Source organism: Heterodontus francisci, chromosome 18, assembly GCF_036365525.1.
Source record: "Heterodontus francisci isolate sHetFra1 chromosome 18, sHetFra1.hap1, whole genome shotgun sequence".
Classification (NCBI taxonomy): domain Eukaryota; kingdom Metazoa; phylum Chordata; class Chondrichthyes; order Heterodontiformes; family Heterodontidae; genus Heterodontus; species Heterodontus francisci.
Window position 1 is genome coordinate 14,066,759 of NC_090388.1, and position 27,416 is coordinate 14,094,174.

At 42.0% G+C, this 27,416-nt stretch overlaps 1 protein-coding gene across 3 annotated transcripts in view; it reads right to left on the bottom strand.

The window, feature by feature from the left end:
• Positions 1-237: 237 nt before the first annotated feature.
• Positions 238-27,416, bottom strand: part of ttc41 (tetratricopeptide repeat domain 41) — a 54,645-nt gene continuing 27,466 nt past the window's right edge. For 2 of the 3 annotated variants that reach the window (XM_068050304.1, XM_068050303.1), the window contains exons 9-16: positions 26,765-26,922; positions 19,272-19,411; positions 14,765-14,948; positions 14,088-14,235; positions 7,133-7,282; positions 5,899-6,032; positions 4,053-4,179; positions 238-3,978 (exon numbers count right to left, since the gene is read on the bottom strand). In XM_068050304.1, coding sequence (XP_067906405.1) covers positions 3,198-3,978; positions 4,053-4,179; positions 5,899-6,032; positions 7,133-7,282; positions 14,088-14,235; positions 14,765-14,948; positions 19,272-19,411; positions 26,765-26,922 — 1,822 coding nt within the window. In that variant the 3' untranslated portion in view covers positions 238-3,197. The remainder of the gene's footprint in view (positions 3,979-4,052; positions 4,180-5,898; positions 6,033-7,132; positions 7,283-14,087; positions 14,236-14,764; positions 14,949-19,271; positions 19,412-26,764; positions 26,923-27,416) is intronic. The other variant, XM_068050305.1, reaches the window with a different exon arrangement.

Sequence of the window (27,416 nt, forward strand, 5' to 3'; positions counted from 1 at the left end):
TTGGCTGTTGCTCAGAAAAAGTAGTTAAGATATCCAGACAGTGGGATTGGAGTGGTACATTGGCGAATAAGTCTACCCCGAATGCAAAGAGTTAAAATTGTGAACCCCCCACCTCCACCCCCCCTGGCCCCTTCCCACCCCATGTTTGATTTCTATACATGGAAATTACAACACAACCAAAAATGTACAAGAATACTAGTAATTTTGGCAAACTTTTTCTTTTAAGATAAGCCAGGAAGTGTTTATTTTTAATAAAGAAGTGGCAATTATTCACAACCGCACTACAAAATAAATCAACATTACGCATAAAGTTCTTATCTCAGTTTACATTCTGCAACTTTATACCATGTCAATATAGAACCAGCAATCACAAGATTCTTCGGCATGCTTGCTCAAAGATTGCAATACCGTTAACATGTGAAGAAAAAGTGCACAGTTAAAACAAAAATTGTTTGTTTGGTTATGTAAGAAAGGAATTCATATTGTCTATTATAATTCGTATCAGTATAAACATTCCATAGACTCCCACTTATCACTTTCCTATTTTATTATATAGTTGTGATATGGGGTAGGTTTGTGCTTTTTTAACTACTCTTCCTTTCATGCCCTTTAACTCCCGATACATAACTCAGGAGTGCCATCAGACAAAAATTAACGCCAAGCCAAAGAAGGAGACATTAAGAAAGGTGACCAAGGGCTTGGGCAAAGAGGTAGATTTTAAGGAGAATCTTAAAGCAGGAGAAAGAGGTGGAGCAGTTTAGGGAGAGAATTCTAGAACTTAGGGCTGAAAGCACAGCCCCCAATAGTGGGCTAAGGAAGTCAGCAGTGCACTAGAGGCCAGAATTGGAGAAAGGCCAAGTTCTCGGAGAGTTGTACGACTGAAGAATATTAAAGAGTTAGGGAGGGTCGAGGCCATGGAGGGATTTATAAAAAAATGTGTTCATGGGAGGTGAGCGTCGCTGGCTAGGCCAGCATTTATTGCCCATCCCTAATTGCCCTTGAACTGAGTGGCCATTTCAGAGGGCATTTTAAGAGCCAACCACATTGCTGTGAGTCTGGAGTCGCATGTAGGCCAGACCAGGTAAGGATGGCAGATTTCCTTCCCTAAAGGACATTAGTGAACCGGATGGGTTTTTACAACAATCAACAATGGCTTCATAGTCACACTAGACTAGCTTTTTAATTCCAGATTTATTAATTGAATTCAAATTTCACTATCTGCCACGGTGGGATTTAAACCCATGTTCCCAGAGCATAAGCATGGGCCTCTGGGCTACCAGCCTAGTGACATTACCACTACACCACCGCCTCCCCCTTTGAAAACAAGGATTAAATTTTAAATTCAAGGCATGGTGGACTGGGAGCCAATGTAGGTCAGCAAGCATAGGAATGATGAGTGAACCAGATTTGGTGTGAGTTAGGATGTGGGCAGCAGAGTTTTGGATGAGCTCAGGTTTATGGAGGGTGGATCATGGGAAGCTGGTCAGGAGAGCCTTGGAATAGTCGAGTCTGGAGGTAACAAAAGCATGGTTCAAGGTTTCAGCAGCCGATGGGCTGAAGCAGGGGCAGATACGGGCGGCAATGCAGAGGTGAAATTAGGAAATCTTAGTAATGGAGAGGTTATGGGGTCAGAAACTCAGCTCAAGATCAAATAGGACACTGAGGTTGCAAATAGTCAGGTTCAGCTTGGACGAGCCTGGTTCAACCTGAAACAGTGGCCAGGGAGGGGGATGGAATTGGCAGCTAGGAAACAGGGTTTGTGGCAGGGGCTGAAGACAATGGCTTTAGTCTTCCCAATGTTTAATCGCAAAACTCAACAACCAGAGGTGAGAACTGGAACAAAAAAAAGAGTTAATGACAAGAGTGGAAGATATAGGCCAGACAACGCTACAAATACATAACCAGTTATAAGCATCATGCAGATAATATGTTGTATACGAAAAGAGTTGGCAATTTTTCATCAGAGCTGTGGAATTACTATAGGGTAGAAATTAGGAGTGGCATTGTTTCCATAGAAATGCTTAACTTGTTTGTGCTAAATTCCTTTCTGTGTTAGCTCCTATATCAATGTACCACAGAAAGAAATTTTCTACCAGCACATAAAGCATTTGAATGAGAACAGTGACAATCGTAATTCTGACACTAATATGTTACATACTCAGTGCCTTGTTTTACATTCTCGATACAAAACTTGAGTTTGATGTACAATGTCTTGTTTCCTTTTCGATTGTGGTTTAATTTTATTGTTTAAGGCAATTTTGCTAAATATCTAAAGAGGCAATAGGGAGAGAAGGAGAATCTGAAGGATTCTGCTTGAGCTGCTCTCGCACACCTCCTAATGGCCATTAAATGGCAGCTTCATGAGAGATTAAAAAACAGACCACTGATCCTCAAGAAGAAAGACTTGCATTTATGTAGCATCTTTCATGAGCTCAGAACATCCCAAAGCGCTTCACAGTCAATGAAGTACTTTTGAAGTGTAGTCACTGTTATAATATAGGAAACACAGAAACAAATTTGCACACAGCAAGACTGATAACCTGTTCCAATGATATTGAGGAATAAATATTTTCCAGGTCCACAGACAGAACTTCCCTCCTTTTCTTCGAAATAGTGCCATTGGATATTTACATCCACTTGAGAGGGTGGCAGGACCTTGGTTTAACCTTTCATCCAATCTTTTGGCTTGAGAAGGTGTGTGTTGCAAGAAGATAGTAGAAAAGGGAAGGGGATAAAATAAATACCTTTTGGGGTTTTTGTTGCATTAGATTTGTTACCACAGCCTTAAAACTCTTTCAGTTTATCTCCTCCAAAGTAGATGTAACAATGCTATAGAAAATCCTAATCGACAAGTAATGCTCTCTAATGGTTTGAACAGATTTATGTGTTTTATAAATCTCAATTTTTGGTGTTCCTTTTATTAGTTTCAATAATAGAGTAAAAAAAAATGAAATCATGTTTGTCACTTTTCTCTTTTATTTGTTAGTTCATTACCTAGCTATAACATTCTCTCGCTTTGCCAATTAAATGTTTGGGGATATGCTTTGACCTCCAAACTGGTAAACAAAGGGGATGCAAGAATGATGTTGGTTGAGTTGCTCTCCAATATTTCTCTTCTTTCTGTTTGAACATGCGCCTCCCCGAATGGTACCAGCTGAAAGCAAAATAAGTGACAATAATGGGCATCTCAAATGGACCTATTGCTTTATGACATTGTACACTGGCGCAGTGACATGCCGCACATTTCGAGCCATCCCACTATCCTTTCCAGTCAGATGTCTTTTAGGTAGGAAAGTTTTTTGAAGAGCTGGATCGTGTTCTGGTGGATGATGCCAAGCTGATTTATAGATGATCCTGAGTCTTTCTGAACCTACTTTGGGACTTAAAGGTGGTACACAAGTGTTAATATTAGGTCCAAATGTAGACAGTTTGCAAGTAGTTAATGGCCTGCAGAGTGAACTGGACTGGGAATGGATTTTGGTCGACGTTGATGAATTCCTATACATAACTCGATAACAAGATTCTTGGTGTTCCATCAACAAAGCTGGCCTTAGAGGCAAAACAAGTTTGGAAATATGTAAACCTGAAGCAGATCCTGAATTGGCCAGACATTCCTGTTCTAAAACGGCATTATCCTCTATTTTATCCTGTTCAAGTGCAACAGACGTATCAGACCGTATGTTAGAACTGACATCTGCTTGTGTCTTTTCTATTGAACGGTCAACAAGATGTGTTGTTTTCACAGACTTGAAATGTGCAGTCATCTGAGGACTGTTAGTTTGGCTGCTAGCTAAAGTCTTTGAATTAAGATAGCTCTTCGGTCTTGTATCCTGTTTGTAAGTGAAGTGCAAACCAGGTTTTGTCTGGCCATATTTCTTTGTCGTTAGTGAACTGAAAGACTTTCCAGGGTTATCTGCTGCCAACCTCTTGAAGAATGTGAAATCATTGCAGATTTGCAACTCTGAGCATTTCAGCATCCTATGAGAAAAAGATACTGGTGGGATACAGTACTTTATATAACTAATGATCAATAAAATTCAAACATGTCATACCTTTGCACCTCCATTGTTAGATGATGTTTAGGACCCAGCAGCTCGGTTAGTAAGTCTAATGACTGCCGTAAATATTCTAGTGCTTCTTTTCTAACCTGATAACCGATATCATTTTGTAATAGTTTACCTATTTAGGGAAGTAATTATATATATAAGAAATTGCAAAGTAGCACAAAGCAGATTTTATGCTTTTCACTATACAAATTATGTTTTTCTTTGTCTCCTGTACAATAATCACATTTAGAACTCCAAGACATCACCCAAAAGCAATACTGCATTTCAGCAAAATACTGCAGATGCCGTAAGTCTGAAATAAAAACAAGAAATGCTGGACATACTCAGCAGGTCTGGCAGCATCTGTGGAGAGAGAAGCAGAGTTAACGTTTCAGGTCAGTGGCCCTTCATCAGAACCAATCAGTTATTATGGTCTTGACATAGGTCGTACATTGGATCTTTGGAAATAAGCCCCTCTTTGCTGTCAATATCATGATGATTAAATGATGAAAGAAATAATACTGGACATGGACACTGGACATCTAGTTCAGGGACAAGGCATGTGCCTGGTTCAAAATGTTAAACCTATTTCATCACCCACCGTCTCCCAATTCCGCAAGGTTGGAGTCCTATCCCATTGGGGACATCACTTTGCTGTATTCATGAAGACAGTAGCATTTGCAGGAGTATTTCTTGTATAAACAAAAAGTGTTTGGCAAATTTCGCTTTTGTTTGAAGATCTGCAACAATTTTGTCAGGACATTATCAACTACATGTAACACACTGATGTGCTATCAGATCATTTGTGTTGTAAGGTTGTAAGGCTACTTCATCAATGCCTGAAAAATCAGGCATGGGGCCATAGTTAGGTTCCTTATTCCTCACATGTGCAGTGATCCTTTAGCACTGGTATGCCTGAAGGTAAAACATTGGAAAGAAAAGGTGATAAAATTTCCTTCAACTGGAAGATTCTGCCCATCACTGTTTCATTGTTTACAACAATTATCCAATTATTGTGTAGTAATATTAACGAATATTTTTAATGGATATGATTCCAGTATAATAAATCTAAAACATAAATAAAAATACAGAAAGTTCAGAATGCAGTACAAGTCTGCCAGTATCTGTAAAAAAGATGGATTAAATGTTTTGTTTGCAGTCTTTTGAAGAATATGATGGCTTAAGGCCCAAATGTTAAGGGATGTCAAAGGGAGTCACAGGGTATGGGGGTAGACAGGAAATTAGAATTGAGGCCACAATCAGATCAGCCATGATCTTATCAAATGGCAGAGCAGGCTTGAGGTGCCAAATGGCCTACTCCTGCTCCTAATTTGTCCATTCGTACGTATGTTTTTTCTTTACAGGCTGGTGTCCATTTTGTGCATCTTCTGGTTTTATTTAGAGCTTGTGCAGTTTTTTCCTTCTTAAATCTAAACTACATGTGTAGAAATATTAACAACCTTGTAAGGAGACATGCTTCCAATCCAAAAGATCTTATTTCAGGTTATCACAATTTTAATCATGTTTTTCTGATATTATTTGGCTTTGTAAATTGCCACACCAGTGTTTCCAAGTCAATTTTGCTATGTCAACTGTCACATTGTATTTGCAGACTCCGACAACTAGGTGACTCTCTATGGCGTAGGTTTCTGAAGTCTCTCCCCAACACCAGTGCCAGCTTTTTTTTTAATCAACTAGTCATATGCAAAGCTGTGGGCAATTTATGAATTTGTGGATTAGTCATCTTGCATTATTACTGCAAAGTGCACAGAGCAACAAGTTAACTTCAGAAAATTACTTATGCGCGCGGAAAGACACATGACATATTTATCTATCTATGTGGCTATCTTACCTAGTTTATAAATTGTAAGGGCTCGACTGAGACTGATCTGATCTCTAATCTGTGGAGATGTGGCCCGCTGCATACTGTCCTCTTGAATTTTGACCACTTGTTTGTAAAACTCTTCTGTTTGACTCTGATCTAAACTGCAAATTAAGAAAACAGCACTGAGTAAAGGATAGAGAGACTATCTATTGAATTGCCAAGCTGCCCAACAAATAGCCTGACCTAAACTACAAGTACCAAAATCATAAGTGGTTGTGAAAGTTAGTCTCAAGTTTAATTTCTGATGGGAAGTAATCAAGAGTTATACCTTACAGTTTTTATTGTATTCATTTGAGTTATGCTCCTAATTTGTTTTGTTTTGGAAAAATTCCCCACTTTTTATACGGAATGTCATCAGCAAGCATTTTTGGATCAAAATTGACCCTTAAATTCCATGAGGTTACCATTAGATGCCTGCAGTAACTCTGGCCGAAAGCTGAAAGAACCACATAAACAGCCATTTCGCTGGGGGTTCCACTGTTCTTCTACTGAAATTATAAAGGGAGATCCGCAGAACTGCACAGCATTTTCAGACCATTCTATTCTGCCAAATGATCTGCCTTAGCTCCAAGCCCAAAATGTTAATACTTACTGCAACAGTCTAATGTTTGTATTTTCATACAACATGTTTTTGTTCATGCCTCAAAGCAGCATTTTCATTCATAATCTAGGTTGACATTCCAATGCAGCACAGAGGGTTGTATTCATTTGAATGAGGCATGAGAAGCAAGTTTCCTCATACACCTTTTTTTGCAACACCATTTTCTCATAAATGGGTTTGATGACTGTTTTTGTAAGCAGAACACACCCATCACTATCTGAAACTCACTCTCCATCCTACCATGTTAGCAAGGGATAACAATGTCCTTATTTAGCAGAAATACTGTGCACTGGAATAGAGAGGATTCCCACCTCATCTCTCACTAATACAGAAGGTGGAACTGCTAGGCCTAATTTGCCATTTCTCCCTAACGGCCAAGCTGACATTGGAAACTCACCCTGCGCACTAACCTGAGTCCTCCATTTCCATCTGTGCCAATGTCTGGCACCATTGGGCGACTGTAAGTGACTAATGCACTTGTGGTAGGTAGTAATGGCACTACTGTAATAAAATTTGTACCGAGTTGTATTTTGGCCATAAAACCTTCCACAGATTTACTTTCTTGGGGAGGGGGGAAATATTATAGCTGGTTACATTTACCTCTTTGAGTACTCAGGATAGCAGAATAGATCTGCCAGGGGTTCCAGCACCTCAGCAACAATGGGATGCAATTTACCATACCATTTTTGCCTGATATCTAAAGCCTGTTGAAAACATTGTTCTGCAGCAAGAAGTTTACCAACATGGATTCTAAAAGAAAGAAATTTAAATTTTTAATCAAAAATCTTAAAGCAAGCTTAATCTTATTTAAAAATGATGCACTAGAATTATAGACAGTTGAAAATAAATATGACTGTAAATTCCAAAGGGTAGAGATTAATTTAAAAACTATAAAAGGAAAATATGAGTGGATTATCAATATCACTTAAAAAAGACTTGCACTTGTATAGCAGGCTGGATTATATATTGGCGACCAGGGTCCTGGCGATGGGCTGGAAGGCAGGGGTGGTGACTGCACCTCAGCTCTCTATAGGACCCCCTGCCAAATTCAACAGTGGGCAGGTAATTAACTGCCTGCTGTCAGAGACACCGTCCCTTTAAGGGACAAAATCGTGCCTCCAAGAGCTGCCAGCCAATCAGACACTGAATGACAGGAGGCTGATGCTGAATACTATTGCTGCAATTCTAAACAAGGAAAATGGAACAACCAGGCAGAGAGAGGGCTCCAGAATCATGGATGTCGTGCTGGAAGTCTTAGTGGTGGAGCTAAACAGGAGGAGAGATGCCAAGGTTTCACGGCAGAGGGGGAGTGGGGGGGGGGGGATGTTGCTGAAGCCCTCAAGGACAACCCTCAGAAGGGACTGGCAGCAGGTGGCCAGGGAGGTCAATTCTCAACATCTGGATCTGTCTGAGGACCTGGCAGCAGTGCCACAAGAAGTCTAATGAGCTCACATCAGTGGCCAAGGTCAGTGAATACATCTTCACATGATGTCGACTACCCATCATAACATCAACCTCTTAAGTTCACCCATCAGCAGCCCTAGCACTCAGGTAAAGGCCTGCTCAGGTCTGCAAATGAAACCCATGCCGAGCCCGACAAAACCACATCCAACCCGAGCCCGACCCGGCCCGAGTCCTTTGATTTTTTTTCCCGCGCCCGACCGGACTCGACCTGACCCAACCACCAAAATAAAGTTGATTATATTAAAGAGGTTGTGCTCTACCTTGGATGGAATCGCTCACTGCAGGCCAGCGCGGAGTCAAAATGCACGTTTCCCGCTTTGACGTCCTGGCTGTCACTGTGTCTGACCTGGCCCGACCCGACCCGAGCCCGAGTGCCGGACACGGTCCGATCCAACCCAAACCCGACACATGTCGTCAGGCCTGGTCGGGTTCGGGTCAGGTAGCCTGTAGGAATGCTCTACATTCAGGATTCAGGCCTAACATCCAGATACCTCACCTCACCCTCACGCGCCTACCAATGCTGCCAGCCTCACAACCACCTCTCATTGCCTCCACATACCTCCAGCTATTCAGCCATGGCAGGCAAATCACCCAAACACAGTGAAACATAATTACTGACATTCTGTTCTCTCTTTTGCAGGACAAGGTGGCACACACAACAGAAGCAGAGCCAGAGGGGGACAAGGACACCTGTACCTTCTAAGCCCCTTGCAAGAGATGATTCTCCACATCATGGAGCCAGTTGCAACAGAGCATCCAGTGTCGCTGAGAACGCGAAAGATGACAGTATGTTTCTGTCTTATGCCCCTTCTCAACTCCCACTTCACCCTCATCGTGCTATCTGGCATGATGAGCAAGCCGTAGATGGCGTCACCATGCACCTCTTACATTCCACCCCAGCCCTCTTCCCTCGCCCCAAGCTTTTCCTTCTGATTTTCTGCCTTCAGACTCCCAAGAACTGGTGCCTGCCCGGCCACAGCAGGCTCAGGGGGAGGAGAGACAGCAACACCACTCCACTGATGAAAGAGCATCGTCATGTGATCGGACACTTGCAGCCACCAGCTCAGATAGTGGCACTGCATGTAGCTTAAAGGCTAGCATACAGTTGGGATCAGCTCCTGGTGAATCATCGTGCATGAATGGACTGCAGCCAGGATGGATCATGTTCCAGCTCACCGGAGGGTCAGGTCACAGTTCTGCTGCCCTGGATTCTGGAACAGTTCCAGCAGATTGGAAGTTAGCAAATGTAACACTGCTATTCAAGAAAGGAGAGAGAGAGAAAATAGGGAACTACAGGCCAGTTGGCCTGACATCAGTCGTCAGGAAAGTGCTGGAATCTATTCTTAAGGAACTCTTAACAATGCACTTAGAAAATCATAGTAAGATCAGGCAAAGTCAACATGGTTTTACAAAAGGAAAATCATGTTTGACAAATTTTATTAGAGTTTTTGAGGATGTAACGAATAGGGCAGATAAAGGGGAACTAGTAGATTTAGTATACCTGGATTTCCAGAAGGCATTCGATAAGGTGCCACACAAAAAGTTAATAGGTAAGATAGGGTCTCATAGCGTTGGGGGTAATATATAAGCATGGATAGAGAATTGGTTAACAGACAGGAAGCAAAGAGTAGGCATAAATGGGGCATTTTCAAGTTGACAGGCTGTGACTAGAGGAGTGCTGCATGGATCAGTGCTGGGGCCTCAGCTATTTACAATCTATATTAATGACTTAACTAAAGAGACAGAGAGTAATGTAACTAAGTTTGCTGATAATACAAAGGCATGTGGAAATGCAAGCTGTGAGGAGAACACAGAGAGGCTGGAAGGAGATATAGGCAGGTTAAGTGAGTGTGCAAAGAAGTGACAGATGGAGCATAATGTGGGGAAGTGTGAGGTCAGAGCAGTGGGAGGCATTCAAAGCAGAGATTCAAGGAGTTCAGGGTAAACATGTTCCCACAAAGAAAAAGGGTGAGATGGCCAAATCTGGAGCCCCATGGATGTCAAGGAGCCTACAGGGTAAGATAAGGCAGAAAAGGAAAGCTTATGTCCGACACCAAGAATTCAATACTGCAGAAAGCCAAGAGGAGTATAGAAAGTGGAGGGGTGAAATCAAAAAGGAAATTAGGAAAGCAAAGAGAGGGCATGAAAGAATATTGGCAAGCAAAATCAAGGTGAATCCAAAGATGTTTTATCAATACATTAAGAGTAAGAGGATAACTAAAGAGAAAGTAGGGCCCATAAAAGAACAAAAAGTAACCTATGTGTAGGGGCGGAAGATGTTGGTCTGGTTCTTAATGAATACTTTGCGTCTGTCTTCACAAGAGGGGGACGATGCAGATATTGTAGTTAAGGAGGAGGAGTGTGAAGTATTGAATGTGATAAACATAGGGAGAGAGGAAGTATTAATCGGATTAGCATCCTTGAAAGTTGATAAATCATCAGGGCCAGATGAAATGTACCCTAGGCCGTTAAAAGAGAGGAAATAGCAGAGGGTCTGACCATCATTTTCCAGTCCTCACTGGATACAGGTGTGGTGCCGGAGGATTGGAGAACTGCTAATGTTGTACTTCTGTTTAAAAAGGGAGCGATGAATAATTATAGGCCAGTCAGTCTAACCTCAGTCGTGGGCAAATTATTGGAATCTATTCTGAGAGACAGGATAAACTGTCACTTAGAAAGGCACAGGTTAATCAAGGATAATCAGCATGGATTTGTTAAGGGAAGATATTGTTTGACCAACTTTTTTGAAGTAACAAGGAAGATGGATGAGGGTACTGCAGTTGATGTGGTCTACATGGATTTTAGCAAGGCTTTTGACAAGGTCCCACATGGCAGACTGGTTCAAAAAAATAAAATCCCATGGGATCCCAGGAAATGCAGCAAGCTGATACAAAATTGGCTCAGTGGCAGGAAACAAAAGGTAATTGTTGATGAGTGTTTTAACGATTGGAGGGCTGTTTCCAGTGACGTTCGCAGGGCTCAGTATTGGGTCCCCTGCTTTTTGTGGTATATATTAACGATTTGGACATCAATGTAGGGGGCATGATCAAGAAGTTTCCAGACGATACAAAGATTGGCCGTGTGGTAGATAGCGAGGAGGATAGTTGTAGGCTGCAGGAAGATATTGATGGTCTGGTCAGATCGGCAGAAAAGTGGCAAATGGAAGTCAACCTGGAGAAGTGTGAGGTGATGCATTTGGGGAGGTCAAACAAGGCAAAGGAATACACATTAATGGGAAAATACTGAGAAGTGTAGAGGAAGTGAGGGACGTTGGAGTGAATGTCCACAGATTCCTGAAGGTAGCAAGACAGGTTGATAAGGTGGTTAAGAAGGCATATGGAATCCTTTCCTTTATTAGGCGAGGTATAGAATATAAGAGCAGGGAGGTTTTGCTGGAACTGTATAACTCATTGGTTAGGCCACAAGTTGAGTACTGTGTGCAGTTCTGGTCACCTCATTACAGGAAGGATGTAATCGCACTAGAGAGGGTACAGAGGAGATTGATGAGGATGTTGCCAGGACTGGAAAAATGCAGTTATGAGGAAAGATTGGATAGGCTGGGTTTGTTCTCCTTGGAACAGAGAAAGCTGAGGGGAGATCTGATTGAAATGTACAAAATTTTGAGGGGCCTGGATAGAGTGGAGGTGAAGGGTCTATTCACCTTAGCAGAAAGGTCAGTGACGAGGGGGCATAGATTTAAAGTGATTGGTAGAAAAATTAGAGGGGAGATAAGGAAAAACTTTACCACCCAGAGGATGGTGGGGGTCTGGAACTCACTGCCTGAAAGGCCATTTGAGGCAGAAACCCTCAACTCATTCAAAAGGAGTCTGGATATGTACCTCAAGTGCCCGTAATCTGCAGGGCTACGGACCAAATGCTAGAAGGTGGGATTAGAATAGGTGGATCAAAAATAAAGTCTTGCTACAATTGTACAGGAGTTTGGTGACAACACACCTGGAATACTGTGTGCAGTTTTGATCTCCATATTTAAGCAAGGATGTACTTGCATTGGAAGCAGTACAATGAAGGTTCATTAGATTGGTCCCTGGGATGAGAGGGTTGTCCTATGATGAGAGGCTGAGTAAATTGGACATAGTCTCTGGAGTTTAGAAGAATGAGAGGTGAGTCATTGAAACTTACAAGATTCTGAAAAGGCTTGACAAGGTAGGTACTGAGAGGTTGTTCACGTTGGCTGGGGAATCTAAAAGACAGGGGCACAGTCTCAGGATAAGGGGATGATCACTTAGGAGATGAGGAGAAATTTCTTCACTCAAAGGGTTGTGAATCTTTGGAATTCTCTACCTCAGAAGGTAATGATACTCCACTGTTGAATATATTTAAGCCTGGGATAGACAGATCTTTGGTCTCTCAGGGATTCAAGGATATGGGGAGTGAGCAGGAAGGTGACGTTGAAGCCCAAGATCAGCCATAATCATACTGAATGGTGGAGCAGGCCATATAGGGTTGATAGGGTTGTTAAGAAGGCGTATGGTGTGTTGGCTTTCATTAACAGGGGGATTGAGTTTAAGAGCTGCGAGGTTATGCTGCAGCTCTATAAAGCCCTGGTTAGACCACACTTGGAATATTGTGTTCAGTTCTGGTCGCCTCATTATTGGAAGGATGTGGAAGCTTTAGAGAGGGTGCAGAGGAGATTTACCAGGATGCTGCCTGGACTGGAGGGCATGTCTTATGAAGAAAGGTTGAGGGAGCTAGGGCTTTTCTCATTGGAGCGAAGAAGGATGAGAGGTGACTTGATAGAGGTGTACAAGATGATGAGAGGCATAGTTAGAGTGGATAGCCAGAGACTTTTTCCCAGGGCGGAAAGGGCTATCACCAGGGGGCATAATTTTAAGGTGATTGGAGGAAGGTTTAGGGGAGATGTCAGAGGTAGGTTCTTTACACAGAGAGTGGTGGGTGCGTGGAATGCACTGCCAGCGGTGGCAATAGAAGCAGATACATTAGGAACATTTAAGCGACTCTTGGATAGGTACATGGATGATAGTAGAATGAAGGGAATGTAGGTAGTTTGATCTTAGAGTAGGTTAAAGGGTCGGCACAACATCGTGGGCCGAAGGGCCTGTACTGTGCTGTACTGTTCTATGTTCTATGTTCTATATTAGTTTAGTTTAGTTTAGAGATACAGCACTGAAACAGGCCCTTCGGCCCACCGAGTCTGCGCCGACCATCAACCACCCATTTATACTAATCCTACACTAATTCCATATTCCTACCACATCCCCACCTGTCCCTAAATTTCCCTACCACCTACCTACTCCTGCTCCTATTTCTTATGTTTCTTATGATGGGGTGGCATATAGGATAACGCTGATGGGCATGCATACTGAGATGTTGGGTGCATTGGCAGGCCTGCCAGATAGCCTCCTGTCACTGTCAAAAAGCATGGAGGAGTCTGGCTCCAAGTTGGCAGAGGGCATCACACAGAGCTTTCCCTCTCTGCAGCCTCTGCTTCATTTCCCTGTCATGCTGCAGACCCAGCGGCACTGCCGCTGCTGCCCCCATATCTGTTGCTGTGTAGACAGGTCACCTACTCCTCTGCTCTCCCTGTGTCAACACAGCAACACTCCCTACCAAATCCAGGAACTCACCACAACACCTCCAAAAACACTCCCGAGTACTGTGAGACACTTTGCAATACAAAGGTTCTTCAAAATTACCTTACCTGCAAGTTGGGTGCCTGGAGCTTTTAAGTAATGTTAGTGCAGGGCCCATCTTGCAGCTGAACACTTGATCCTTTGTGAGCGATGTGCAAATTCGTTGAATGGACCTGCATGGTCCAAATTTTGTAAATAGGCATCATGCGACCAGTAGGGCGGTGTGATGTTATGATAGCATGCATTCAGTTGCTGCCAGCCCTCAGCGTGGGTGTCCAGATGAGCGCCTTTCTCAAGGTGCTACACCATGTGGGCTGCACTGGAAGCAAGCAGTGGTGCAGCGCACACCCCAGGAGGCCAATCGGCTTCAGTATCACCATCTCCGGCATTGCCACTGATCCGAATTACGCACCCACAATCTTTGACAGAAAATACCACTGCATGAAGGACAGACTAAAATAACCAATAAACAAACTCACTTTTGGAAACCTTCAAGAATTTTTAGATTTGCTTCTGCACACGGATCACTGATCTTTTTAGTAGCTCTCTTGGCCTTCTGCAGTATGTCACCAACTTCAGTTGAGCCTCCTTGCATAATTAAATTAGCCAATTTAAACAACAATTGTGCTGCAAAATAAATTAATAATGAATTTTCTCTGTTCAGTTACCAATGCTTTTTAAAAAATTTAACTTAAAAATTCAGCACACTGTGATACATATTTATTGCCACAAATAAAGCAAATTAGTGCCTTTCTTGTGTGAATACTGATGCTATTAACAGCACGCACACTAAATGATGTTGTTTAACCCCACCTAGTAATAGTTATGTAAGATTTCCATTACTGTCCTGGTGCAGATGGGCAGAAACTGAATTAATCTGCAAACCTGTGCCTCAAAATGTTCTGTAGGATGTACATCAACCAGGACCACTCAGGAGAACAAATATATATTCCCTATATAAAATTAAAATTGGACTGGAGAGAATTATGAGTTGTTACGTAAATTGGGGAACACTGATGTAAATTGGCTCATTGTGGTTTACAGTATCAACAGAATTTGTCAAGCACATTACAGCCTTCTTAATGCTCTCCAGCTCATCTGGTATATGTTCAAAAAATGCACTTTACTGAGTTACACATAACATTTGTTCCATTACCTGTGCACCTTAATGTATCTGGAAGATTTTTCCTGATATCTTTCGATGCATATTCGATACTGTGCAAAGCCTTTCGAAAATGCTTTTCTGCGTCCTTTATCTTGCCCGCACTGAGACATAGCTGTCCAATGCTGTAATGCACTTTGAAATAAATCTCTGTTTCCTTCAGGTTCAGAGGACATGACTAAAATCAATAAAGTACATGGTCCAGGATTACATTGCAACTGAACTTTCCAAAGAGACGAGTGATATGATAAAGACTTTTCCATATTCTCTCCATCAAAAAGATCATCTACCTCCACTCCGTAGCATTACCTGCCTCCCTCCCTATGTTAGCCCTGAAATCCTTATTTACCACCCCACATTCAATTACTTCCATACTTTGTGATCCTCCAATCTCCCATCCTCTACCTTCCATAACCTTCAGCTTATCTAATATGCTGCTGCCCACATCCTATCCTATACAAAGTTCCATTCCCCTATCACACATATCTTTGTTTATCTACATTGGCTTCTGCTCCACCAATACTTCAGATTTAAAATTTTAGTCTTGTGTTTAAATTCTTCCATGGACTCGCTCCTCTATAGCCTCCACTACTCCTACAAGCTCCCCCACCTACATCCCCTGTACTATTGATTCCTCTTGTTCTGGCATCTTATGTGTTCCCCTTCACCCTCCTTTCACTCCACTAGGTTTCATTCTGGAATTCCCTTCCTAGATTCTGCTGCCTCTCCACCTCCTTCCTCTCTGTTAGGCCTCTCCTTGAAACCCACCTCTTTTATTATTCATGAGGGGACCTCTGGCAAGGCCAACATTTTCTTCTTGAACTGCTGCAGTCTATGTGATCAAGGTACTCCCACAGCATTAACTCTTGTTACTCATTGTAATAGTTTGATACAACTGAATAGCTAAGAGCAGTTAACAATTCACCATCCTGGTGTGGCACTGGAGTCACATGTGGACCAGACCAGTAAGGACAAAAAGTTTCCTTCCTTAAGGAACATTAGTTTTTCTGACAATCAGACAGCTCAACTGCCACTCCTACTGATATCAGCTTTTTATTTACAGATTTTTTTAAAAACTGAATTCAGGTTCTCACATTTAACTAACAATGAACTCATATTCTCTGGATTATTAATCCAGTAACATAACCTGTACACTACCGTACCAAGCTTTTGCCCCTCTTAATCACTTCTTCTTTGACTCAGTACCCATTTTTCTTATGCTTCTGTAAAGCACCATGGCATTTTTACACATTAAAGTACTATTTAAATGCAAGTTGTTGTGCATTATATGAAAAAAAAGTGCAGTTTATGAGCAGTTTTTATGTAATTTTAACAAAACATTTGTAAGTTTTAAAATTTTCACTTTGTTCATCTGTTATTCAATTGTTTTAATTGTGTCCTGCTAGGCCCCTACCTGCCAAGCATGAAGCACATTAATTTTGTCACGAACATTGATTTTAAACTGTTACTGGAGTGAAGAAAGGACTTGTTAAAGAGATCAGCCGTGGCTGGAAAAGACATTTGCATATTAATAGATGGTGATTGGAAGGACAAAGGACCATTCCCTGACACATTCAACCCACAATGGACCTTGATCACCAGGTATTGTGTGTAAGTGGAGAATTCCAGAGACTGCTAAAGTGATACAATCCAAGACGTAGTCAGACCAGTTAGTCACATAACTAACCTGCTTGGCAACCTGGGATTTTCTGAATTGTACAAACAGTTTCAACAGAGCGTCTGTTTGCTGCTGGACTGAGAAGATCTCTCCTGTCTGCCTGCTCCCATCTCTTTCTCACAAGCCTCTGAATCCACTGAAGACACATGAACACCAAGAGAGAAATGTCTCCTACAGCGAACAAGGTTTAAGAAGAATACTGGGCTCCAATGAAAAGCAAGATCTACCTACAATCAAGGGCGCTACAGTGAGCTCGAAGAACCGTAACAAAATCTCTTTAGATATTGCCTCAAACTTTTCCACTTTACATTTCTTCTGCTTTTTTCTGTCTCTATTTGCATGTATGTATCGCATATGCATGCTAGTGTGGGAACGTTATGTATCCGCAGGCGTTAACCACTTTAGAGTTTAAGTTTAAGTTTAATGAATTTCAACCTTTCTTCTTTAAACCTAAGAAAGCCTGCTTGTGTTGGTTTCTTTGCCTTACAATTGGAAAGCGGGAACAAGGATTCACCAAGGGGGAGCTGAAAACACGGTGTGTTTAAAATTAAACCCTGTTATGGTAAGACCAGGTGAAGGCTGAGAGGGACCCCTAGACACCTTTCTCACCTGGTCGTAACAGGAGGAATCCTCCAAATAAACTGATTCAAAAAACATGGAGATGCTTCCAATGCTGATATTAAATGAGGCTGCATTTACACAGCCATTTTTGAGTCAATACAAAATAGTGTTGAAGGCCCATCATTTCAAAAAATGGCAGAATAACTTAGAAGTTTGCTGAGTGCACTGAGGAGGGGAGGCACTCCAGGAGACCACCTGCCCCAAATTTGAGTGCTAGTGCTGCTGGATTGAAGGGAACTGTAGCATAATGTTTACGTTACTGAATTAGTAATCCAGAGGCCGGAATTAATGAACTAGTGACATAAGTTCAAATTCCATCAAGGCAGCTGGGGAATTTAAATTCAGTTAAAAAATAAATCTGGAATCAAAAGTTGGTATCAGCAATGGTGAATTTGAACCTACTGGATTTCTGTTAAAATCTACCTGGTTCGTTAATGTCTTTTAGGGAAGGAAATCTGTTGTCCTTACCCAGTCTAGTATCTACGTGACTCCAGACCCACAGCACTGTTGTTGACTCATAACTGCCCTCTGAAATGGCTTAGCAAGTCACTCAGTTCAGGGCAATAAATGCTGGCCTTGCCAGCAATGCCCACATCATGTGAATGCACAAAATATAAAGCACAGGCAGCAATCCAAATGTAAAACAGCTAGGACTTGCTAAAACTGATTGCATTAAAGAAAAGTACCTAAAGAGTGCAGTATATATTATTTTCCAAAAATATACTTGATTCATAAAATTTTAAAGGTACATTACAGTACAATTCAAATGTGGCAGTTCACATAGTGCAAAACAGATCAATTTGGTTAAATATATGGCATTGTAGGGTGCCTCACTTCACTTACAATGCAGATTGCATCTACATTTACATTACATTAAACACTTCGAGATACATACAGCCCAAGGGATTTTACATTGGTTTCAGCCTCTTGGTGCACTATGGCAAAATGACCCTAAACTGTGGCTTTTTCCTATTGAGCCTTTGCGGCGCTCTAAACAGTACAGTATAAATCCAAGTTACCTAATCTCTTTCAAATGTGCAAAATGCCCACAGCACTGTGCAGCTGAGTATTTACATTACAAATCTGGTGTAACAAATCAATAAAACACTACCAACCATTTACAAATGGTGGCCAAGTTTATATTCATTTTTGTTTTAAAAAATACACATACTGCTTGAAAACTACTATATACAAGGGGACTTTTTAAAAATTGCACTGCAACTTTAAATTCTAGTGCCATTTACATAGAATTAACCACAGAGAAATAGGCCATTTAGCCCAATTGGTCCACGTCATTGTTTAACCTACACATGAGCCAGCTCCCACCTTACTTTGCCTCACCCTATCAGCATAACCTTCAACTCCTTTCTCCCTCATGTGTTTATCTAACTTCCCCTTAAATTATTCTATGCTCTTTGCCTCAACTACTCCCTGTGGTAGTGAGTTCCACATTCTAACTACTCATTGAGTAAAGAAGTTTCCACCAAATCCCCTATTGGATTTATTAGTGACTATCATATATTTATGATCCCTAATTTTGGATTTCCCACATACGGAAACATTTTCTCTATATCTAGAGTTTAAAACATATTTAAACTTAATTTGAAGCACGGTGCTTTGTGATCTCAATTATCATAATTGCATGTGTCAGGACTGTGAATGTTTTAAAGGCCTGCTACCTGACCCGAACCCGACAGGACCCGACGACATGTGTCGGGTTCGGGTCGGCTCGGCTCAGGTTGCACTTCCGGGTCCAGCATTTGGGCTCGGGTTGGACCAGGTCTGACATGCTCTCTATCACAGGTAAGTGGCTCCAATGTTAATTTAATTTTTGGACTAGAAAGGTGGTTTTGTTACAGTTATTTTAAGCTTGTGCAGATCAGCAACAAAGTGAAAAACGGAAGGTAACTGATGGTCAGGTTGGGTCGAATCGGGCATGGGAAAAAATGGAAGGACTCGGGCTGGGTTGGGTTCGGGTTGGGGTTTTTTTTTGCAGACCCGAGCAGGCCTTTAGAATGTTTGTTCATGTTTTAATGCAGCTTATAGTATTATTGTACTTTAACGTTTGTAATTTTATCCCAAAATATCTATATAAAAACTAAAGATGATGGTCATTATGAAAAATAATCACAGATTCTATCTTGTCGTTCTAAATATTATACATGTATTTGAATACAGTCTCAGTATATATTGTTAATTTACCTGTGGTATCAAAGTATGAGCAATTAGAAGCAATTCTTCTGCTGCTATGGTCTTATCAAGTTCTTTCAGAAACTCTGCAGTAAACCATATCAAAGTAGCTTGACTGCAGCTGTCATAGCTCAACATTTCATTGTCACCACCTGCAATGACAAACATTAATCTTTCCAAGCCAGGTGAGAGGTTTTCCATAGACAGGAATGGGTGTCTGGTATGAATGAATGAACTGCTTGCAATGTGTTTGAATTAAAAAATGAAAAAACTTGTATATATAAGGCACCTTTGACAACCTCAGGATGCCCCAAAGCATCATACAGCCAATGAAGTACTTTCTGAAGTGCAGTGGCTGTTGTAATGTGGGATGCAGAAGAACAGTAGCCGACACAAGCTAAATGATCTGCTGGGGAATCCCAGTGAGAGTGGGGAAGGGGAGGCTCAAGGATTCCTTGTAGGACTCAGAGTAGTGTTCCTCCTGGCCTAAGAGGAAATTTTTTTAAATGTTTGTTTAAACTTATATTGCTGAGACTCTTCTTGCCAAGGATGCTGCTCCCGGGATCAGAAGCCAAGCTGGCTATTTGAAAAGGATCCCTGCCAGCTTGGGTTGGGCATTATTCCCTCCTGCAATTTAAAATTGCAGTTAGCAGGATAAAGACTGGCTAACTGCCCTGCTTCATTTTTACACTCCTCTTCCTTTCCTTCCTATTTCCTTCAGGTGGGGATATTAAAATCAATCTTAGAAAAAGTAAATAAAACAAGGCGTGGGAGATAGGCAGGCAGAAAGGCAAGCATGAAAAACTGGCAAAGTGGAGCAGATTCCAGTAGTCCAAAGGTCTGTTAAAGAAAAAGCACCAAAGGTGCAAACCACATCACCAGCATAATGTTCTCATGCAGTTGTGAGGTGGGGGGGGGGGGCGAATCCCAATCCCCATCCTCTTCTTCCTCCCATCCCCAGAAGCACTGGCACACTTATCCCACATTGCCAGCAGAACCTGCCAGAGAGAAGTGGGAGCTATAGTTAAGGTTTAAAGTCAAATTAAGTTAAAGTCAATATTAAGCCCAGAAGGCTGCAAAGTGCCTACTAGAAAGATCCCCAAACACTCTTGAACTTGTTTGGTCTACTTTTTTAAAAAACAGGAACCTACTTTAAAGATGCATATTTTTGAGCTATTAATTACCATTTTTTTTAAATGATTAGGAAACCAAGATGATGGGCAAAACTATCTTACAGGGTATTACCATGAATAAAAAAATGACAAGTGATGAGGTAAATCGGTGGTGGGGGGTGGGGTCATTAGGTGAAGCCAAGCTAGATGATGGTTTGAGAGAGGAAATACTATGAATGATACGGGCCCAGATATTTAAAGAGAGTTGGAGAGGGTGTGGGGATGGCCAAAAAATGTTCAAAGAACCAGGCACGGCCGGGGATGGGAGGTGCTGTTGAACAACGGCAGGACCTCATTAACATTTTTTGGTTCCGTTTCCCGCTTGGCAGCTGGCCAGGTTGACAGCCTGGCAGAGTTGCAGGCTGTTACGAGTCTTGATTTTAACGTAAGTGAGAACAAGAGCACATAGAAACTTAGAAAGAATAAAGGGAGGGTGTACCACTGAGAAAAAGGGGTCATCGGCCTTGGCTCACTGGTAGTACTATTGCCTAAATAAGCAGATCATAAGTTCAAGCGCCACTAAAAGACTTGAGACAGCAAAGAATGACGAAAAGATTGATAAGGAAGGTAAAATTAGAGTACGAGAGAAAGCCAGCTAGAAACATAAAGACAGATAGTAAGAGTTTCTATAGATATTTTAAAAAGAGTTAACAAAATGAGCATTGGTCCTATAAAGAGTGAGTCTGGGGAATTAATAATGGATAATAAGGAGATGGCAGATGAATTGAACAGATATTTTGCATCGGTCTTCACTATTGAGGATACAAGTAACATCCCAGTATTAGCTATAAGTCAGGAAATGGAAGGGAGGGAGGAACTCAAGAAAATTACAATCACCAGGGAAGTGGTACTGAACAAATTGTTGGAGCTGTGGCCTGACAAGTCCCCAGGTCCTGATGGACTTCATCCTAGGGTGTTAAAAGAAGTGGCTAGTGAGATAGTTGATGCGTTAGTTTTAATTTTCCAAAATTCCCTAGATTCGGGGAAGGTTCCGTTAGATTGGAAAATAGTGAATGTAACTCCTTGATTCAAAAAGGGAGGGAGACAGAAAGCAGGAAATACAGGCCAATTAACTTAACATCTGTCTTAGGGAAAATGTTAGAAGCTATTATTAAAGAGGCTATAGCAGGGGATTTAGAAAAATTCAAGGTAATCAGGCAGTCAACATAGTTTTGTGAAAGAGAAAGCATGTTTAACCAATTTATTGGAGTTCTTTGAAGGAATTACATGCGCTGTGGATGTATTGTACTTAGATTTCCAGAAGGCATTTGATAAGGTGTCACATCAAAGATTACTGCAGATGCCAGTACGTAGAAAGTCCTCATAGCGTCATAGAGTCATGCAGCACAGAAACAGGCCCTTCGGCCCATCGTGTCTGTGCCGGCAATCAAGTCCGACAAGAGAAGGGGCAGTACTGGACCTAATCCTAGGGAATGAAGCTGGACAAGTGACAGAAGTGTCAGTGGGGGAGTATTTCTGGGATAGTGACCATAACTCTGTAAGATTTAAGGTAGTTATGGAAAAGTACAATGGTGGACTGGAAATAAAGGTACTGAATTGGGGGAAGGCCGATTTCATTATGATAAAACAGGATCTGGACAAAGTGGACTGGGAGCAGCTACTTGTAGGAAAGTCTACGTCAGACCAGTGGGAGTCATTCAAAGAGGAAATAGTGAGAGTTCAGAACCAACGTGTACCAGGTAAGGTGAAGGGTAGGACCAACAAGTCCAGGGAACCCTGGATGTCAAGGGATATAGAGGATTGGATCAGGAAAAAAAAGGAGGCTTATGGCAGATTCAGAGCGCTGAAAACAGCAGAGGCGCAAGAGGAGTATAGAAAGTGTATGGGGTACATAAAAAAGTAATTAGGAGAGCGAAGAGGGGACATGAAAAAACATGGTGGGCAAGATAAAGGAAAATCCTAAGTCTAACATCAGTGGTTGGGAAACTACTGGAAAAAATTCTGAGGGACAGGGTTAATCTTCACTTGGAGAGGCAGCGATTACTTAGGGATAGTTAGCATGGCTTTGTCAAGGGGAGATCGTGTCTAACTAATTTGATTGAATTTTGCGAGGCGGAGACTAGATGTGTAGATGAGGGTAAGGCAGTTGATGTTGTCTACATGGACTTCAGTAAGGCTTTTGATAAGGTCCCGCATGAGAGATTAGTTAAGAAGGTAAGAGCCCATGGGATCCAGGGCAATTTGGCAACTTGAATCCAAAATTGGCTTAGTGGCAGGAGGCAGAGGGTGATGGTTGAGGGTTGTTTTTGCGAGTGGAAGCCTGTGACCAGTGGTGTACTGCAGGGATCGGTGCTGGGACCTTTGCTGTTTGTAGTGTACGTTAATGATTTAGATGTGAACATAGGAGGTATGAACAGTAAGTTCGCAGATGACACGAAAATTGGTGGTGTCGTAAATGGTGAGGAGGAAAGCCTTAGATTACAGGACGATATAGATGGGCTGGTAAGATGGGCGGAGCAGTGGCAAATGGAATTTAATCCTGAGAAATGTGAGGCGATGCATTTTGGGAGGACTAACAAGGCAAGGGAATATACAATGGGTAGGACTATAGGAAGCACAGAGGGTCAGAGGGACCTTGATATACTTGTCCATAGATCACTGAAGGCAGCAGCACAGGTAGATAAGGTGGTTAGGAAGGCATATGGAATATTTGCCTTTATTAGCTGAGGCACAGAATATAAGAGCAGGGAGGTTATGATGGAGCTGTATAAAACGCTAGTTAGGCCACAGCTGGAGTACTGTGTACAGTTCTGGGCACCGCACAACAGGAAGGATGTGATTGCACTGGAGAGGGTGCAGAGGAGATTCACCAGGATGTTGTCTGGGTTGGAGCATTTCAGCTATGAAGCGAGACTGAAAAGGCGAGGGTTGTTTTCCTTAGAGCAGAGAAGGCTGAGTGGGGACATGATTGAGGTATACAAAATTATGAGGGGCATTGATAGGTTAGATAGGAAGAAACTTTTTCCCCTAGCGGAGGGGTCAATAACCAGGGGGCATAGATTTAAGGTAAGGGCAGGAGGTTTAGAGGGGATTTGTGGGAAAAAAAATTTCACTCGGAGGGTGATTGCAATCTGGATCGCTCTGCCTGAAGAGGTGGTAGAGGCAGGAACCCTCACAACATTTAAGAAGTATTTATATGAGCACTTGAAATGCCATAGCATGCAAGGCTATGGGCCAAGTGCTGGAAAATGGGATTAGAATAGTTAGGTGCTTGATGGATGGCACAGACACGATGGGCCGAAGGGCCTGTTTCTGTGCTGTATAACTCTATGACTCTAAATTAAAAGCTCATGGTGTAGGGGGTAACATATTGGCATGGATAGAAGATTGGCTAGCTAACAGGAAACAGAGAGTAGGCATAAATGGGTCATTTTCTGGTTGGCAAGATGTAACGAGTGGTGTGCCACAGGGACCTTTGCTGGGGCCTCAACTTTTTACAATTTATATAAATGACGTAGATGGAGGGACCGAAGGTATGGTTGCTAAATTTGCTGGACACAAAGATAGGTAGGAAAGTAACTTGTGAAGAGGACATAAGGGGGCTACAAAGGGATATAGTTAGGTTAAGTGATTGGGCAAAGACCTGGCAAATGGAGTATAATGTGGGAAAGTGGGAAATTGTCCACTTTGGCAGGAAGAATAAAAATGAAGCATATTATCTAAATGGTGAGAGATTGCAGAGCTCTGAGATGCAGAGGGAGCTGGGTGTCCTAGTGCATGAATCGCAAAAGGTTAGTATGCAGCTGCAGCACGTAATTAGGAAAGCCAATAGAATGTTATCGTTTATCACAAGGGGAATTGAATACAAAAGTAGGGAGGTTATGCTTCAGTTATACAGGGCATTGGTGAGACCACATCTGGAGTACTGTGTACAGTACTGATCTCCTTATTTAAGGAAGGATGTAAATGCATTGTAGGCAGTACTGAGGTTTACTAGACTAATACCTGGAATGGGCAGGCTGTCTTACAAGGAAAGATTGGACAGGCTAGGCTTGTATCAGCTGGAATTTAGAAGACTTGATTGAAACATATAAGATCCTGAGGGGTCTTGACAGGGTGGATGTGGAAAGGATGTTTCCCCTTGTGGGAGAATCTAGAACTAGGGGTCACTGTTTAAAAATAAGGGGTCGCCCATTTAAGACAGAGATGAGGAGAAATTTTTTCTCTCAGAGGGTTGTGTGTCTTTGGAATTCTCTTTCGCAAAAGGCGGTGGAAGCAGAGTCTTTGAATATTTTTAAGGCAGAGGTAGGTTCATTCCTGATAAGATGGAAGGTTATCGGGGGTAGGTGGAAATGTGGAGTAATCAGTTTAACCATGAACCTATTGAATGATGGAGCAGGCTCGAAGGGCCAAATGGCCTACTACTGCTTGTAATTCGTATGTTCGTATGTAATCTAGGCAGAAGTGCACTACTGAGGAGGGCTGCACTGTTGGAGGTGCTGCCTTTTGATTGGGACATTAAGCCAAGGTCCTGTCTGCCCTATTGCCTGGACATCAAAAATCCCACAGCATTATTTGAAGAAGAGCAAGAGCATTCGCCCAGTATCCCTGGCAATATCATTAAAACAGATTATCTGGTCATGTATCTCACTGCTGTTTGTGGAATCTTTGACTACTACTTCCAAAGTACTTAATTGGCTAAAGTGCTTTGGGACATCCTGAGGCTTACGAAGGTGCTATATAATCCTTTGGAGGAATAAGACAGGAAATAAGAGATAATAACAAGAATAAGGAAGGAAAGATCAGAGGAGTTCCGATGAGGGAGAAAGGCAAAAAAGGTGTGATGAGAAATAAGAAAGATTGGAGGCTTAAGGTGAGAAAGGGATTAGCTATCAAACAATAAGTTTTTCTTGCATCTGGTTTAAATGTGCAAGCAATATGCTGGAAGACATTTTTAATGAATGATGAATATACAAAATATTAATTTAATTAATTAATTAAAACCAATAAACCACTCCTTAAGAAAAGTATATGGAAGGTTAAGTACTTAAGTAAGTACTTAATCTTGCTGCTTCTGTCATTACAAACTGCACTGTCTGTCTTTATGTGGCATATTAGGCTTCATAGTCAGAAAGATTTACACTTCGCTCAAGGCTTGGCATTGCCTGCGGTAAGTAGGACAGAATGCCTGCTCAGAATATTTGCTGTCAGTTTTGTTTTTAACTTCTAACCTGTACCCTGTGCAAGTCACTGTCCATGAATATATATATAAATTGTCCAGTGGCTTTGTATGTTTGTCCACTGAGAAGCTGAGCTATACAAAACTGAAATGTCCCAGTTTGTGGTGTTAGCTTGTCTCAGCCAGAACAACAATGGGGCATTACTGTTGACCTCAGTATCTTTGGATTAGGAAAGGGAAATATCAGGGCTGTCACTCCTAATTGCTACCCACTCACTCCTGCTGGAGGCATTGTGTGAGGACAGGATAAGGCTCAGCAAGGTGATAGCCTCTTTGAATAGTTTGGCGATGCTCACTGTCAAAGCCTATATATGAATATGACAGTTTTGCACAGTTCACTTTGTGCTTGTGCAATGGAGCCTATTGAGCCATACTCGAACAAAGGGAAGTCTTTTATTTTAAAAAGATGATCTGTGTGGATGTGTTTTGGTGATACAGTAGTGGGGCGGCACAGTGGCGCAGTGATTAGCACCGCAGCCTCACAGCTCCAGCGACCCGGGTTCGGTTCTGGGCCTGTGCGAGTTTGCAACTTCTCCCTGTGACCGTGTGGGTTTCCGCCGGGTGCTCCGGTTTCCTCCCACAGCCAAAGACTTGCAGGTTGATAGGTAAATTGCCCATTGTAAATTGCCGCTAGTGTAGGTAGGTGGTAGGAGAATGGTGGGGATGTGGTAGGGAATATGGGATTAATGTAGGATTAGTATAAATGGGTGGTTGTTGGTTGGGACAGACTCGGTGGGCCGAAGGGCCTGTTTCAGTGCTGTATCTCTCTATGAAATTCTAAGACTTTTAATTCTTGATTGTCTTAATATAACATTTTAAGTCTCCGGTTGATGAAGTAGAGATCATTTTATGAATTTGATGTGTGTTCTGTAGTAAAATTGGATTGCAGTATATAACAAAATACAAATGAATTGCTCTTTCAGAGAGCCGGTGCAGAATGGCCTCCTTCTGCACTGTAACAATCCTGTAATTCTGTTATATGAACGGGTCACCTGCTGGTAATTGATGTATAATTTACCATTCACCAAGATCAATGTAAATTAAATGAAAGTTTATCATTTAAACTTTTACATTAAATAATTGAGAAGAACGTTCTTTCATGGTAACTGTGAATGCTAATGTACATTTCCTACTTTCTGATGCATTGGATGCCACCAGCAACTCATTCACCATATTGTGATAGGTAACTGCAGGATCGAACCCCGCCTCCGATAACACATCCCAATAGTGGACAAGGTCCAGCTTTGACTGATAAGAATGCTTTGAATTCTGGCAAATTAGATCCATGATTCTAAAGAAAAAGAAAAGAAATAGTGTCTTTCATTTTGAAACCTGTTTTACATCTTACCTATGAAAGTTAGGACATTGTGCTGCCATTGGCATTAACCACCCAAAAGGAAATACGCACACTTCAAATAAACTTCTGGGGTGTTGGGGGTGAGGCAGTGGGGTGCGGAGGGGGTGATTTTGACTGCCAGCAGGTTTACGGTGGAAAGCTGCTGCTTTTGATTGGATTCCCGCCCATCGTGGTTTTTAGCATCATTAGCGTTCCAGGTGGGAATTGAGCGGGAAGTGGTGCTGGCCTACGGCACTGAGGTAAGCATGAGGACCAGGGTTCTGGGCAGTTCTAGCAGTGGGGAGAAGGAGTTCGGGGGAAGTGAGGCTTAATCTGTGTACATTGGCTTCCAATTTCCACAGTGGTTCAAGAGTAAAAATGATAGGGTTGGAGTAACGGGTCTTTTTACTCTAGAAAAGCATAGGCTTTGGAGAAATGTCATTGAAGTA